The sequence below is a fragment of the Prunus dulcis genome, chromosome 1, assembly GCF_902201215.1.
Source record: "Prunus dulcis chromosome 1, ALMONDv2, whole genome shotgun sequence".
NCBI lineage: Eukaryota > Viridiplantae > Streptophyta > Magnoliopsida > Rosales > Rosaceae > Prunus > Prunus dulcis.
Window position 1 is genome coordinate 30,383,621 of NC_047650.1, and position 15,268 is coordinate 30,398,888.

At 37.9% G+C, this 15,268-nt stretch overlaps 3 protein-coding genes across 3 annotated transcripts; 1 reads left to right on the plus strand and 2 right to left on the minus strand.

Moving 5' to 3' along the window:
• Nucleotides 1-2,951, plus strand: LOC117636731 (SH3 domain-containing protein 2-like). Its single transcript, XM_034371388.1, has 10 exons — nt 1-235; nt 616-738; nt 821-890; nt 977-1,128; nt 1,424-1,525; nt 1,725-1,925; nt 2,032-2,094; nt 2,210-2,362; nt 2,453-2,527; nt 2,640-2,951. The coding sequence occupies exons 1-10, from the start codon at nt 188-190 to the stop codon at nt 2,754-2,756; spliced, it is 1,104 nt and encodes a 367-aa protein (XP_034227279.1). The 5' UTR covers nt 1-187; the 3' UTR covers nt 2,757-2,951.
• Nucleotides 2,952-3,830: 879 nt separating this feature from the next.
• LOC117636740 (B-box zinc finger protein 20-like) lies at nt 3,831-5,663 on the minus strand. The gene is made up of 3 exons (XM_034371400.1): nt 5,150-5,663; nt 4,538-5,008; nt 3,831-4,424 (listed from the first exon to the last, which is right to left on the minus strand). The coding sequence occupies exons 1-3, from the start codon at nt 5,333-5,335 to the stop codon at nt 4,161-4,163; spliced, it is 921 nt and encodes a 306-aa protein (XP_034227291.1). The 5' UTR covers nt 5,336-5,663; the 3' UTR covers nt 3,831-4,160.
• Nucleotides 5,664-9,078: 3,415 nt separating this feature from the next.
• Nucleotides 9,079-10,347, minus strand: LOC117617974. The gene is made up of 2 exons (XM_034347617.1): nt 10,173-10,347; nt 9,079-10,055 (listed from the first exon to the last, which is right to left on the minus strand). Exons 1-2 carry the CDS (start codon nt 10,345-10,347, stop codon nt 9,079-9,081), a joined length of 1,152 nt encoding a protein of 383 aa, XP_034203508.1.
• Nucleotides 10,348-15,268: the final 4,921 nt, after the last annotated feature.

Genomic DNA, 15,268 nt, shown 5'->3' on the forward strand with positions numbered 1-15,268 from the left:
AAGGAAAATTAGTAATACTAATATCACCGCGACGAAGTCAATTAAGGGAAATAAATAACAAATAAGTAAATAATAAGCCTCCAAATCCAAGTCTTGAAGCATAAATTCAATTCAAACTTCTGAACCAAATCCACCCGGCTGCTTCAAACTAAGGTCCACTGGTCCGGCTGACATCAAGCAACCGTCGATGGACGCAATCAGGAAGCTAAGAGATCAGGTTGCTAAACAGCAGCAGGTACTCTCTCTCTCTCTCTTCCATTTCTCTCCGGAAAACGAAAAAGAAGAACAGTTCCGGTTTAATCGAATTTAAACTCTCTGTTTCCGAAATTTAATCTCCGCATGGGTATTAATATTAACAATAATCTGCGTGGATATGAGATTAGTGGAGCTATCAATGAATTTAGTTGAAGGTAATAATAATAATAATCTGTAATTGTCTGAATTGAATCGAATAGCATTTTACTAATTATGAGCTGTTTGGGGCTGAGGTGGCGGTGGCTGCAATGTTGTTGAATTTCTGAATTCTGAGCCAAGTGTTGTTTATTACTTCATTTCATTTATGAATTTAATATTTTTGGAAAGTAATTTGCTTTTGATTTTTGTTAATACTGTCAGGCTGTCTTCAAACAATTTTCTGGTGGCATTTATGGGGGTTCGGATAATATTGTGCCAGATGAAACAGAACTCCAACAGCATCAAAAACTTGAGAGACTCTACATATCAACTCGTGCTGCCAAGGTTGCTACTCTTCTCTTCCTTCATTGTTATTATGACATCACATTACCTTAGTTGCCTCTATCTTTTTTTTTTCCTTTAACAGCATTATCAAAAGGAGATTGTCCGTGGCGTGGAAGGTTATATTGTAACTGGTTCAAAGCAAGTTGAAATAGGTGTGTTGTTTGAGATTTTTTTTGGGAATTTGGATACAAATTCATGTTAGTTTTATCACTTAGTATGCATAAAACTTTTTCAACAGGTACCAAGTTATCAGAAGATAGCAGGAAATATGATGCTGGAAAAACTTGCACCAGTGGCAACACATTATCGAGAGCTGCACTGAGTTTTGGAAGAGCTCGTGCCCAAATTGAAAAAGAGTGTGGAATTCTACTGAAAGCCCTTGGCACACAGGTTTAAGTGAAGTTCATACTATGAATATTAAGTGAAAATCAAATGCATTATATTGAAGGGGGCCGGTTTGGTACATGAGGAAATTTAAACTGTTGCCATATATTGTGTGCATTTGATTATTTGGCAATAAGTTCACAGAATAAATAGTTTCCATTTCCATATTGTGGTTGAAGAACTGGACTTTTGTTGTGTTCTGTGCTTATTCTTAGGCATCTTATGACAAACTGGTATCACTATTTTTCTCTATAGGTTTACATAATAACTTTTTTCCATGGTTCTCAATTTGTTTGTCTAGGTTGCAGAGCCTTTAAGAGCAATGGTAGTGGGAGCGCCCTTGGAGGATGCTCGACATCTTGCTCAACGATATGCTAGAATGCGGCAAGAAGCTGAAGCTCAGGTATATGCAGTATCTGCTGTTTCCTTCCAATGTTTACTACATTGAGTTTTTATGTTACATGGTGATCGTATTTTTACTGAATGGACTTCTTCTTTTTCTTTTACCATTGCTTGTTCTATCTACTTCTGTCCAGTTTGAAGCTTTGGTTTTTAATTACTCCTACAACTTTGTCCATGTATACTAACTTGCACCCAGATAGGCTGTAGATGTTTCCAGACGCCAAGCCAAAGTACGAGAATCTGCTGGTAGTGCCGATATTATCATGAAACTAGAAGCTGCTGAAGCCAAGCTTGAGGAACTAAAGTCTAATGTTGCAATATTGGGAAAAGAAGCTGGTGCAGCAATGGCTGCTGTTGAAGGTCAACAACAGAGATTGACTCTTCAGCGGCTTCTTGCAATGGTAAAGCATTTCCATCCCCTTCCTATTTAAGGCCTTGGCCTGTCCTAGTTACAAGATTGGAAGGAAATTAATATTTTAAGTATGTCATTTTTTGTCCCCATTCAAGGTTGAAGCAGAGCGCAACTATCATCAAAACGTTCTTCAGATACTTGGTCAACTTGAAGGCGAGGTATGAATTATCCTGGAATAGTCTTTTTAGTGAGGCCATGGGCAAGACGATGTTTTTCCCAATTCAAATGGTTGTATATTATTCTATTGACAATTTGACACTATTTGTTGCACAGATGTTGTCAGAACACCAGCGAATTGAAGCATCACCTAATCCAGCTACAGAGAACACTATGCCTCCCCCACCATCATATGAAGATCTCAGCAATAACTTTTCTTCTGAAACCTATGATGAATTGACAGACATCAGGGACTATTTCTTAGGAGAGGTATTTTTATGTTAATGTGGTTGATGCTAAGTTTTAGTCTGTTGAACTCTTTAGTTTCTGCTAATTGTTTCTTTTTTTCACCTACTGCAGGTTATGTACACGTTTCAAGCTGTGACTGATGTGGAGTTGAGTTTGTCTTTTGGGGATTATGTCGTTGTCCGGAAGGTTCTGCCATTCTTCTTGCTTCATTTGAATGCTGTTTTGTTATGTTCTCAATATACCCCATTCATGTCTGGCTCGATTTCTCTCATTGAAGTTAAATGTTGTGGTGGAGCAGGTGGCAAACAACGGTTGGGCTGAAGGTGAATGTAAGGGAAAAGCAGGTTGGTTCCCGTTTGACTACGTAGAAAGGCGGGAGCGTGCTCTTGCTAGCAAGGTGGCTGCAGTCTTTTAAATCTATTGATTGCCTGTTTATTTGGCTTGGCTTGTGTCTGTGTTTCTGCACTAGAATTACGTAATTTGTCCAACTTTTTTCTGTTCATTTTAGGAACCAACGTTAGCTGGTTCCGCCTTGTATATGACCCAAAGTTGTTTCTACTGCTTTATATCTGCCTCACCAATATAAATGTTTCAGTTTTCTTCCGGAGATGCTGCGTTGGTTTTGTATCGAGAAATAAACAATAACCTGGAATTCTACTCAATAAGAGAGGCATTATACAACTAAGATTTTTCAACTCCATTGACGGGAAGATCAAATTGCCCTGTAAGGATTGGCAACATGAGATGATATGAAAAAGGCCATCCAGCTTGAGATTAGCATGTGGAAAAAACAAATAGGGCCCCCACGGCTGTAAACTTGGCCAGGCTGAAGATCAGATCGCACTAACTTAGCTCTGACCCAACTAAAAATAAGAAGACACCATCCAGTCGACATTCACTGTAGGGTTTCTCATTTGGGGCGTTGACTCTCCCTGACATTCGTTCACACTTCAGATCCATCGATCCACCAAGATTTTTGTTTTGGACTCTACCAGTCAAATTATCCACCAAGGTGGTTGTTGATGTTTGTATTTCAACAACAAATTACGTGCGTTTGCAATGACGTTTTTGAGGCATATTGTTGCATAAACCTGCACCTAGACGACGGAATACCACATGGTAGTGAGGAGCAGTAATATTTTGACACGTGGAACAACATCATTTGAAACTTTGCTCCTCTAATCAGAATGAGTACCACTATAATTTCTCGACCTAGACCCAAGTCTGCTAGAAGAAAGAAACCAAAAGAAGTTTCTAGTTTTGTAATGAAAGTGATGGTGCACTTGCCCGTGATACGATACGATACGACCGCAAAGTTGTGCCGCCTTGGAGAGTTCAGACAAAACAAGGGACCATCCCTTTTCCGCCTCTGTGTACTCAATCTTACCCACAACCAATCTGACTGTCAACATCTTCACCATCATTTACCATCTACTCTTGTAGCTGGCTCTATTTAATGTTGCAATTTTCACATATTTTCAAAGCGAAATTGCACGTAAAATTTACCCACTTTCTAAATTTCATACATATTCCAAGAATTGAATGAAAAAAATGAAAAGTAAAAGACACACTGCAGTTGATATTTACAATGATGTTTGCATTCTGCAACAAGTACAAGGGCAAGAGAAGAAGGGTCTGATCCAGCTTAAGTACAAACCCCCTACCCCAACTGGGTTGTTGAAGGCTTCAAATGCTTGCCCATACAACAAGTGGGAAAAAAAGGATCCAAAAACCGCAAAAAAAGACAAATAAAAATTCCATCCGCATGTTTAGATTAGCTTCAAAAAGATCTAGGGAACTGTGAGGAACTGTGAAGCTATCAAAAAGGTCTGGACCTCCTGGAGCCAACAGATGGAGTACTGATCTGAGGAACTGTGAAGCTATCATCCCTCCACGTTCTGTTGTTGGCTTTCATGTTTGTACCATCCTTATTCAACCCAATGAGCTCACCACCCATCTGTGAGTATTGATGCAGAGGATTTGATGCTTGAGGAACCCAAATTCCCGTATGTTCTGATGAGAAAGAACTCAGATTGCTTTCAAGATCAGCATCCATAAACGGCAACACCGTCTCATTATCAGCCTGCCATGATAAAAGCACAATTTTCAGATCCAGGCTAATCAATTAATTTACTAACTATAACATTAACAAAACCCAAATTTGGTAATTTCAAGATTAGTTCAATCAATGCAAACCTTACAGAAACCAAGGGGACCGGAAGAAAAATCAAGAAAGTCCTCAACATGCCAACCCGGAAGCGTCTCTATCAAGTACTCTGATATGCTACTCGTTGAACCACAACCAACCCCGTCATGAGCTACGAATATTCCACCACCTTTATTGCTATTGGCTGTGTTGGTGGTTAAAGTTGAGTTCTTGGACATGGAAGGTGGGTTTGAAATTGCAGGGGCGGAAGTAGAAACAGACTTTTTTATTAAAGGTTGAGGCTTTGGATCAGTAACAATAGCGTCAGCAGATTTAAGGCTAATTGTTGCAGTGGGCGGGGATGAAGATGTGTAAAGCGTAGATGTAGCAGAGAGCTTGACCCCTGTGAGAAGAAATCTGCTGTGCTTCTGGGTGTGCTCGTTGGCCGCGTGAACCGGAAGGTCGCACTCTCTGCATAGAATCGCTCTGTCCTGCTGACAAAACAAGAAAGCTCTTCTCTCCTGTAGATCAAGAAAAAGAAACCCAAATCAGAAAAACAAAGACAAACCCACCAATCATCGCAGATTAAGCAGTGGATTCACAGATTAAAGGTCTGATCTTTTTTCGGGGTTTATGGGTAAAATATATATAAGCAAGCATACCTGACAGATATCGCAGACAGGGAATTGTTTTGATGAGGGGTGAATAAGAGAGAAGCGTTGGTGTTTGGAAGCGAGCTTATTGGCATGGTGGACTCGGTGGTCACAGGTGTCGCAGAGAGCTGCCTCGTCGGCGGTGCAGAACACCGAGGCATCGTCCTTGTTACATACATCACACTGGATCTTCATCAGTTTGAATTCAGATTGCAATACAGGACTGATGAGCTTGCCTGAGAGAAAGGAAAACTAAACTAAATGGGTCTGAGAGAAAAGGGTAAGAGGGGAGATGGGAGCAGGGCAGTGGAGTTGTGTTGAAGGTTGCTTTAGAGAGAGGAGAGAGGAGAAGGAAGGAAACAAGGGTAATTATAAAGAGAATAAATCTGGGAGGGTAAACAGTATTGAAGAGTAATAAAATATTGACAGGCAAATCTGGGAAATCTTGGGGAACTATCTATGGTCCTCTCTCTCTCTCTCTCTCTCTCCCCTCCCCAATTTTTAATATCACAGGCTGATGCTCAAGTTGGAGGAGGAGGTGGTTGCTTTAAATATTTTAGGTGGTTTATTATTAAATGTTTTGGTCAGTGAATATTCAGCAAATTTTACAGAACCCAAACTAAACTCTGAAGTGAAAGTATCTCCATCAATTTGGGGTTCCTTTCTTTACTATTTTTAGATGTGGTGGTGGATCAGCTTTGGTTCCCCTTTTTTTAATTTCCAGCTTTGGCAATTGGTTCCCCATTTGCCAAGCCAGGAAAGTGCGCCTCTTTTTCATTCTCCTAATAAAAATTGGTTGATTATTGTTTATTCCAAGTAACTCACTGTAGTCGTTCGTTGGCATTGCAACTGAAACTGATGAACAAATCTAGGACTTGTTTATCGGAACAAGGCCTCTCGAACCTGGAACTCGCTACCATCCATCCTGTATATTTATCCTGTTCTTGGTATATGTTGGTCATTCATTCATAATAAGAGGAACAGAGGATAACTTCATATTCATAAATGCTCGTGAAAGTGACCAACAGCGTTTTTTTCTTGAATGAGGTGGCACTGGCATGGCATGGAATATCTTTCTTTGTACGTGGCCTTATGGAAGATATTTCGGGTAAACAAAATATCTTTTGCTGTTTCAGAAAAATTAATCCATGGTTTCTTTTGGTTTTGCCTCAGCTCCACTCATAGAACTCAAACCCTAAACTCCACTCATTGTTTGGAATCTTTTTTTATTCTGAAGCACCAATAATAGAGGAAGCAAGCTTGCACCTTTTTAGTTAATTGATTATTCCTTTGCCTAGTATATAATAATATAATGTGATGATGATCATCAATAATATATAATATATTATGTTTCTGGTAAAATTAGAATTAATATACTATACAAGCTTGTACTAGAACGTTAATATTGCTGATGATGTAGATGTTGAGGAGCAATGAGATGTCTAGAACCCTCTCTTTTTAATTTTATCGGGAATTAATTAAGGATCATGGGACCTCTTTGTTCTCTGTAATTGGGGGATGTGGGTTGCTTAAAGTGTGCATTTATCAATTCAAGCACTTCTCGGCTGTCTCGACGGATTTAAGTCACGGTGGTAATTAATTAATTTATTACAATACTAATATATACGGCGAAAAATAAAAAGATGAACAATGAAAGGGAGATATGAAAGTTTTTGTCATGTAACACGAGTGATTACCTAGCTAGCTCAGTCATGCAATGTTAGCAAAACATCTTATCATGTATGTAGCTGGATCCAACCCTAGGTTAATTAGCAATTTAGTAGCAGTACTTGTTCTTTTGGCATCATTTCATTTGTATATAATTTCAGCTTGTTAAAGTTTTGATGACAAGATGCTATATATTATTATAGAATTATCATGAGTAGAATATTGGCCATACCTGTGAGTCATCAGTCACCGGCATCCTTCTATTTGGGATAACGCTTTACATTTGGGTGGAATTTGAAGCTTTATTCATTCAAATAATTATTCTATGACCCATTAGCTTGATTAGAGTTTGGAGTATATTTAATATGCCAAAATAAGAAACACCTTCGATAATCAGAAAGCCTGTCGTTGAAACTTGAATATAAATTTTATTGGAATGTACTGTTTAGCAGAATGATAACTAATGATCAGTATGACGAACTTGTTCGATTCCTTCCTTCATTATTCAAAATAAAAAACAGTTAATTTCCTGTTATTTTAAGCCTTTGATGTGAAAAAGGTGGCAAAATGGACTGGAGAGAATCCTTATCCATCTGAATTCTGAATTCCAAAGTGATGCTGTATTTCATTTGTTTATAATTTTTAATGTCGGCGGATCCCTGAAAAGAAAAGTTAATTGTTGACCAATATAGTTTTGTGAAAATTACAGCACTTGCCAAATAAGTGGTGCCACAAAAGTTAATGCATGCTTTGTCACGTCTCATGTGCACGCAATCTAATTAATTAAGGTTATTTTTATTTTATTTTAGTACAAGTAATTGTCTAAATTACATGGAAAGAGAATTTCTCACACACACAAAATTATGATGTCATGGAGGTTCGAACCTAAGACCTCTATTCTATAAATCAATGTCATTTTTTACTGAGTTAGACTTCGTTTGCAATTAGGGTTATTTCTAGTTTGTGCTCAAAGCCTCAAACTCAAACTCATCATCATCAAGGGTCAAGGCAATATTGAAAAAGGGTATCAATCGGAAAAGAGTCGTGCTGGTGGATCGATTTCAATTGATAATAAATAAATAAATTTTATCGTCAAAGTTAAGATTGGAGGAAGCAAAAGGATTAGAGCATCCACAATGATACTCTCTATTTCTTAGTTAAAATTTAGTTAAAAATATAAGAAAGCTATTTTAGGAGCTTTCTAAAAAATTTCAACTCCAACCATACTCCCTAATTTGGAGAGTCATAAATGCTATAACTCTTTTTTGATTGGTCCATCTCTATTAAAAAATAAAATAAAAAATAGTTAGCATTAAATAAAGGTTTAATACTCATTAAATAAAGGAGCATTAAATTATAGGGAGCCATTAGGAGTCATTTCTCTCTCCTCATATTTAGGAGCTCCTAGAGGACTCCCTATTTTATGAGGTGGATAGGGAGCATGGTTGGAGTTGTATTTTTACAATTACTCCCTAAAATTTATATAAGGAGGTAGTTTAGGGAACCCATTGTGGATGCTCTTAGAACATTTACAATAGGCTCCCTAAACCACTTCTTTAGATAGATTTTAGAGAGGAGTTGGAAAAATACAATTTCATCCATGCTCCCTATCCACCTTCTAAAATATGAAAACCTTTAGGAGCTCCTAAATCTGAGGAGAGAGAAAGAACTCATAGTAGGTCCCTATAATTTAATGTTGCTTTGTTTTATGCATAGTTTAAATTTTTAATTAATACTCATTATTTTTATATATTATATTTTATAGAGATGGACCAATCATATTGAATTAAAAATAACTATAGTATTTATGACTCCCTAAACTAGGGAGTATGATTGGAGTTCAAATTTTATAGAGAGCTCCGAAAATAACTTTTGTGTGTTTTTAACTAAATTTTAACTAAAAAAATAAGAAGCATGACTTTTATATTATATAGCTAATAGCAGTTTTCTTTTCGGTTAACTATAGTTAATATAGAGCATTTACCTAAGCATATGGATAATATAATTGTACATTATGATATTTTACATTAAAGAAAGAACGTTGTTCTCTTCCAACAAAAAAGAAAAAGAAAAGGAAACAACTTTGTTTTGACTCAGACAATTAATATATATATATATATATATATATATGATAGTTAAATAATCTTGAGGGGAGGACATAATTAAGAAAGGGACTTTGTCGGAATCATACTGTCATCTAGACCAGGGACTAACAGCACCTCATTTATATATCTTCTCCTTTTTCTTGTCTCAACTACAAGTGTCCCTTTTCATGTGGCTTGAACAAGATCATCAGTGCCCATTTTCACTTTGCGGGTCACTGATTTATCAAGATTGATCAACAAGGACTCTTGAGAGGTCATGTGGTTGCTGCAAGCACTGTCAACAAACCACACAGACCTGCTTGATGCAATTGAACTTGCATGACAAGCATAGAACATTGTTTCTGTGGTTACCTCTTCCTCCTTTGCACAGTTTGCAACTTGTTTGCCATTGTCACAGTCCTTAGTTAAATGACCAAACCTATTGCATTTTCCACATCTAGGTTTGCCTTTGTGCCTGCACACACCAAAATGAAACTTCTGACAGACTTGGCACTGTGGTTTCACACCTCCTTGACTACTACTTCCTTGCTTGTTTTGTGAATTGAAACTGTTGTTCCAATTCCCTCCAGAGCCATTATTCCAATTTGAGCCATTATTGTTGTTAAAGTTTCCACCTTGAGACCAATTTGAGCCCTTTTTGTTCTGTCCTTGCCATTTTTGATTTTGCTTTCCCTGAGAACTTTTGTTAGCTCCAGAAGCTTGATTATTTCCAACTCTAAGACTGCTAAAAGCTTTCTCAGTTCCTGCCAATTTATCCCTTTCATCATGTAGATCCTCTCTCTTATCATAGACTTTGACAGATGCAAGAATTTCTTCAACTCTAATAGTGTCAAGGTCTCTGGTTTCTTCAATGATTGACACTATGGACTTGTACCTCCTACTTAGACTCATCAACAATTTTTGAACAATCCTTTTCTCTGTTACATCTTCTCCTAGAGATTTCAGGTTGTTTACAGTTTCAAAAAATCGAGCCAAGTAGTCATCCAGAGATTCAACATCATTCATTCTCAAATATTCAAAATCAGCTCTAATAGCTTGTAGTTTCACAGCTCTTACCTTTTTATCTCCTCTGAACTCACTTCTTAGAATTTCCCAAGCACCTTTTGCAGTCTTCTCATTTCTGATGCGTGGAAAGAGTTCATCTGTTAGTGCTCCTTGAATAAGACTCAAAGCCTTGGCATTTTTGATCTTATCTTCTCTGGAGATAGTAGGTGCTTCCACTGGAATTTGCTCAGCCTCACTCTCTTCATCTCAAGTGCCTTCAGAGCCTGCTTCCTGCTCAATAATCGGCTGTGGTCGTATTCCAATCTCCACTGCATCCCATAGATCATATGCTATGAGGATAGTCTCCATATTTACTGACCAAAAATCATAGTTTGAACCATTGAACTGTGGAGTTCGTAAATCTCCACCTGCAGAACCTGATCCCACCATTTTGATGTGAGTCTCAGTGAACCACACAATAAAAGAGCAACCTTTATCCCTCATAGAGATTTCAGGGAAACCCCCTTTTCTCACAGCTCACGCCCCTTCTCTGAAATCAGACCAGGAGCTCTGATACCATGTTAGAATTTGGTATTTAGCTTGCTGGTTTTTGGTGTCTAATCTACTGAACAAAATAAACCTTTTGTAAGCAACGTATGCAGAGGAGAAAAAACTCAGAGAGAAGAGAATGTTTCAGTCTATTTTTCTTGTATTGCTTCAGAGCCAAAAACACACAATATACATGACACAAGCTGCCAAAAAACAGATCCTAAAAATTAGGACACAAGGACTCATCTCCAGCCATTCAAGGTCATTGGAGGCTATGATTCTTACACCTAGGCTAGAAATCATTACAGCAAAAAGGACTAAGGCAGCTAAGAATGACAACTGTAGAGTTTCTCAAAATAGTAAGAAAACTAGCCGTTGGACATATCCTATAACAGCTATTACTATAAAAGGAAAGTTCTTCAACTCCTTCGATTCTTCATCCTCTTTACTGTCAATCTGCAGAATTAACTTCTGTAGCTTGATTCAAGACTAGTATGCAGCTTAACTCTCAACAAATTATATGGTTTATTAATGTTAGATTCGAATAGCTTTCATTTGGACAGGAATTCGGAAAGATAGAAGTGCTGAGGCTGGAATTAATATATAACATGAAGAAGAGGAAGGTCACCCCATCAAGCATAATTTATATATAAAATATCTAAATCACCAGCACCAATTTTAGATATTTTTATAGGCGCAATAAGCTGCACAGATGCGCTCCTGTGAGGCTGTGACCTGTGCAGCTCTGTGCTCTGTGCTCTGTGCTGTGAGGAGGATATTCTTCTTATTATAAACCCTAATAATTATACAAGTTAATTTTTTTATTAAAAGTATAGAGGATGAAGTTGACCTTTGACAGGGTAATCACGCGATTGCGAAGATCAAAATGATAAGCATGGAATATTAATATTCATCGTAATCAATCACCATCTTCTTCCTTTTTTTTCTCTTATAAGGTAGGAAGGAAGAAAAATATGTAATAAGCTTGCTTGCACAATGCACAAGTGGCATTGGCATATTTCAGAGCTTTCTTTCATCTATCTCTCAACTATTATATTATTGGTTTTCTTTTTTTCCTTCTTTCTCTAAATCCCCATTAAATCTTATTCTTCAAAACGCAGATTTCTGTTCTGTGAAAGATAAAACAGAGAAATAGACAAAAAAAAAAAAAAAACAGAGCCCACTGGAACTGGACATCCCGCCCCCAACTAGAAACCTAAACAAAATGAATATTTAGGTCTGTCTGTCTGTCTGCTCCGAGATCTTCCACATGTGAATATATAATTAATGAGGGCAAGGCAAAGTAAATTATTTGCTCAGAATTAGCGCACCATCGCCAGGTGGCAAAATGCAATATTGTCCACAACTACTCTGTCTCGCTATTTGCTTGGCATGTGCCCTGACCCATAACCCATCTCAGTCGCCTCAGTGTAAAATATATATTATATATATAAAATGAGTGAGGGGAAAAAAAGGAAAAAGTGAAAAATATTGAGGAAGGAATAGGGATCATATTCATATGGGCATGGGCGTGGGAGAGGGAAATGAGGGAGATAGAGAGAGAGAGAGAGAGATGATATGGGTTTTGATACTTTGAGTTGAGAACTTGATCAGTTCAGAGAAATCAGTATGTGTGGGGGGAACATATATGTACGTTAGCAAAAAGGCTCTTTATATCAACATAGGATATATAGGTAGGAATAAGATCATATATGATTCATATCAATCATAGGAGTTGGAACTTGGAAGGAAAGAATAGGATGCGTTGGATGATATGCAACGATTTCCCTTAGGAGGAGGAGGACATTGCCTGCCTGCCTGCCTCTTAGAGCATTTCCAGCAAAGGGTCCAAGGGGAGGGTTAGAGGGGACAAACTCAAAATGATATTTCTAGCAGTAAAGATCTACCAAGGTAAGGAGTGGGGCCCAGCAAATTGGACTGGCTCGAGGGGAAGGCTGGCTCGAGCTCCAGCTCGAGGGCAAGAGATGATGTCAGCGCTGGAGTTTAAATTTTTTTAACGTTGGCGTGTGCCAACGTTAAAAAAAATTTGACGCGCCCACTACAGTCCCCCAACAGCTCTCTTCCACGTGGCGCGCTTCTGAACTCTCCGATCCAATTTTTTCAACAATCCAACGGCAGCCATTTTTTCCCGAATAAAAAATTCGAAACCGCACCCCCCAATGGCTCTCTTCCACGTGGCTCCTTCTGGGCTCTCCGATCTCCTTTTTCCAGAAATCCAACGGCAGCCAATTTTTTTTCAAATAAAAAAATGAAATACCCAAAAAATACTGAAATTTTTTTCTACAAATACCAACCAATACTCTTCACTTTTAACACCAACTCCTCATACATTTCCTTCTCCTTCTACTATTATTCACTTTCTACTCAATATTTTTTCACTTTCAAGTTATTTTTTTCTCTATCATATTATGGGTTCTTCTAATGAAACCAGAGGGGCATGGAGCATGATGGAAGATGTTAGCTTGTGTGAGGCTTGGCTCCGAGTTAGTCATTGTCCCGTAACGGGCAATGAGATTAAATTATGTCATATGTGGAAAAAAATTCATCATGAATTTTGTGATAGGGTAATTGGTTCGACCTGTACGGATCAAGCATTATTTAGTAGGCGAAAAATTCTTAACAAAGAGTTGGGGAAATGGAGAGATGCATTGACAAAAGCGATGGACAGCCATACAAGCGGGGAAAACCTTAGCAGTGAGGTAAATTATTTGTAATTTTTATTTATTAATTTCTATGTCATATTAAATTTTATTTAAATGTTTCTTGCAATTTATATATGTTGTTAATATTTCTTGTATTTCCAATATTAATATGAATGTTTCTTGCAATATTTATATTTTGTTTTGCATTTCTAATAAATTGTTAAAGTTTCTTGCGTTTCCATTATTTTTTTTTTAATACTTGTTGCATTGCCAATATTTTTTAAAGTTTCTTACATTTCCATTTTTTTTTTATAGATTATGCAAGCACAAATGTTTTTTGGTGCTATTGGGCAAGGCAAACAAAGTTTCAACCATACCCTATGTTGGGAGGTGGTGAAGAATTGTAAGAGATTCCAAATTATTCCAACAGGTCCGACGGTAGTCTTGAACGAGACGCCACTCCATGAGACACCGGCATCGGATTCACCTATGGATTCCCCGATGAGTCAAGACTCGCCTATTGAAAAGGAGCCTAGGCCTATTGAGAGGAAGGCGGCGAAGGTGAAGAGAGGGAGTAATTCTACCAAGAATGCATCTAAATTTTTGGAGGAACTTTCAAAGATGCAAGCCATGAGAATTGAAATGGACATGAAACAACAAGAGCACGATAGGGCAATTGATGTAGAATATGCAAAAGAAAGGGAGTATGTAAGCCAAGAAAAGATTGAAAAAAAGGATCGGGAAACCATGGCCATAGATACAAGCCATATGTCCCCTGAAACAAAACAATTTTTGAAGCTAGAACGAAGGGATGTTATGAGACGAAGACTTTTTCGTGACGATGGACCTAGCAACACGGATTGGTTAAATGATCAAAACCATTAAGTTAGTTTGCTTGCCTTTCATTTCATTGTACCATTAAGTTAGTTTGCTTGCCTTTCATTTCATTGTATTTTTTGTTTTGTTTAAAAAATTAGTGGTAATTCATGTATTTTATTTTATGAGTTGTATTGATTTTCTTTTAGTGAATAAAGAAAATATTCAACAAAATTCCTTTTTATTCAAAACATTCCATACATAAAAAGCAAACCACAACCAAATCATAAAAAATACTCAAACCACAACTAAAGCATAAAAAAACAATAAAGCATAACTAAAAATACAACATAAACATAATACATTAAAAAAACATCTTCACTTCACTTCATTCACTTTCATTGCCTCTCGCCGCCCACAAATGCTCCATCAAGTCAACTTGACGGTGTTCATGAATATACGACGATTGCATCTCCGTGTAGCGCTCAATCATACGAGGCAAGAAACTACCGTCTCTAACCAACGGATCATGCTGCACTGGTTCTCCATTTGGCCCCATGGGTTTTTCATAAATTCGTGTTAAGGCCGTGTTCATGGGATCTGGTTCATACACTTCATCAGCATCGTAATCATACTCATCTTCCACAATCATGTTGTGGAGGATGATACAAGTCATCATTATACTCCTAAGCATCTCCTCGTCAAATAGACGCGCTGCACCCCTGATAATAGCCCACCGGGCTTGAAGGATACCAAAGCACATCTCCACATCTTTTCTGTACCTCTCTTGATAGGCAGCAAAAAAAATTTCCTTATGAGATCGGGGATGTGGAATTGATTTCACAAATGTTGTCCATCTCGGGTAGATACCATCAGCTAGATAATACCCATTCTGGTAGACGGTATTATTGATTTGATATGTGATATTTGGGCATTCACCTCTCAGAACATCATTGAACACCGGGGATTGACCCAGGACGTTCAAATCATTTTGAGAGCCGGCAACTCCAAAGAAGCGTGCCAAACCCATGTATCAAAACCAGCAACTGCTTCGAGGATGATGCTTTTCTGCCCTTTCCGATTGCCATAATCCCATTGCCAAGCAGTTGGACAATTTTTCCATTGCCAGTGCATGCAGTCAATGCTACCAATCATTCCAAGAAATCCACGAGACTCAGCTTTTTTAGAAGCCGTTGCAGGTCCCTGAGCGTAGGTCTGCGCAGGTAGTCCCTGGTATACAAAGTTTCCACTGCATCACAAAATCGCACCAAGCTCTCCAAAATAGTGGACTTCCCTATCCGGGCAATCTCATCCACCTGATCAGCAGATGACCCATACGCTAA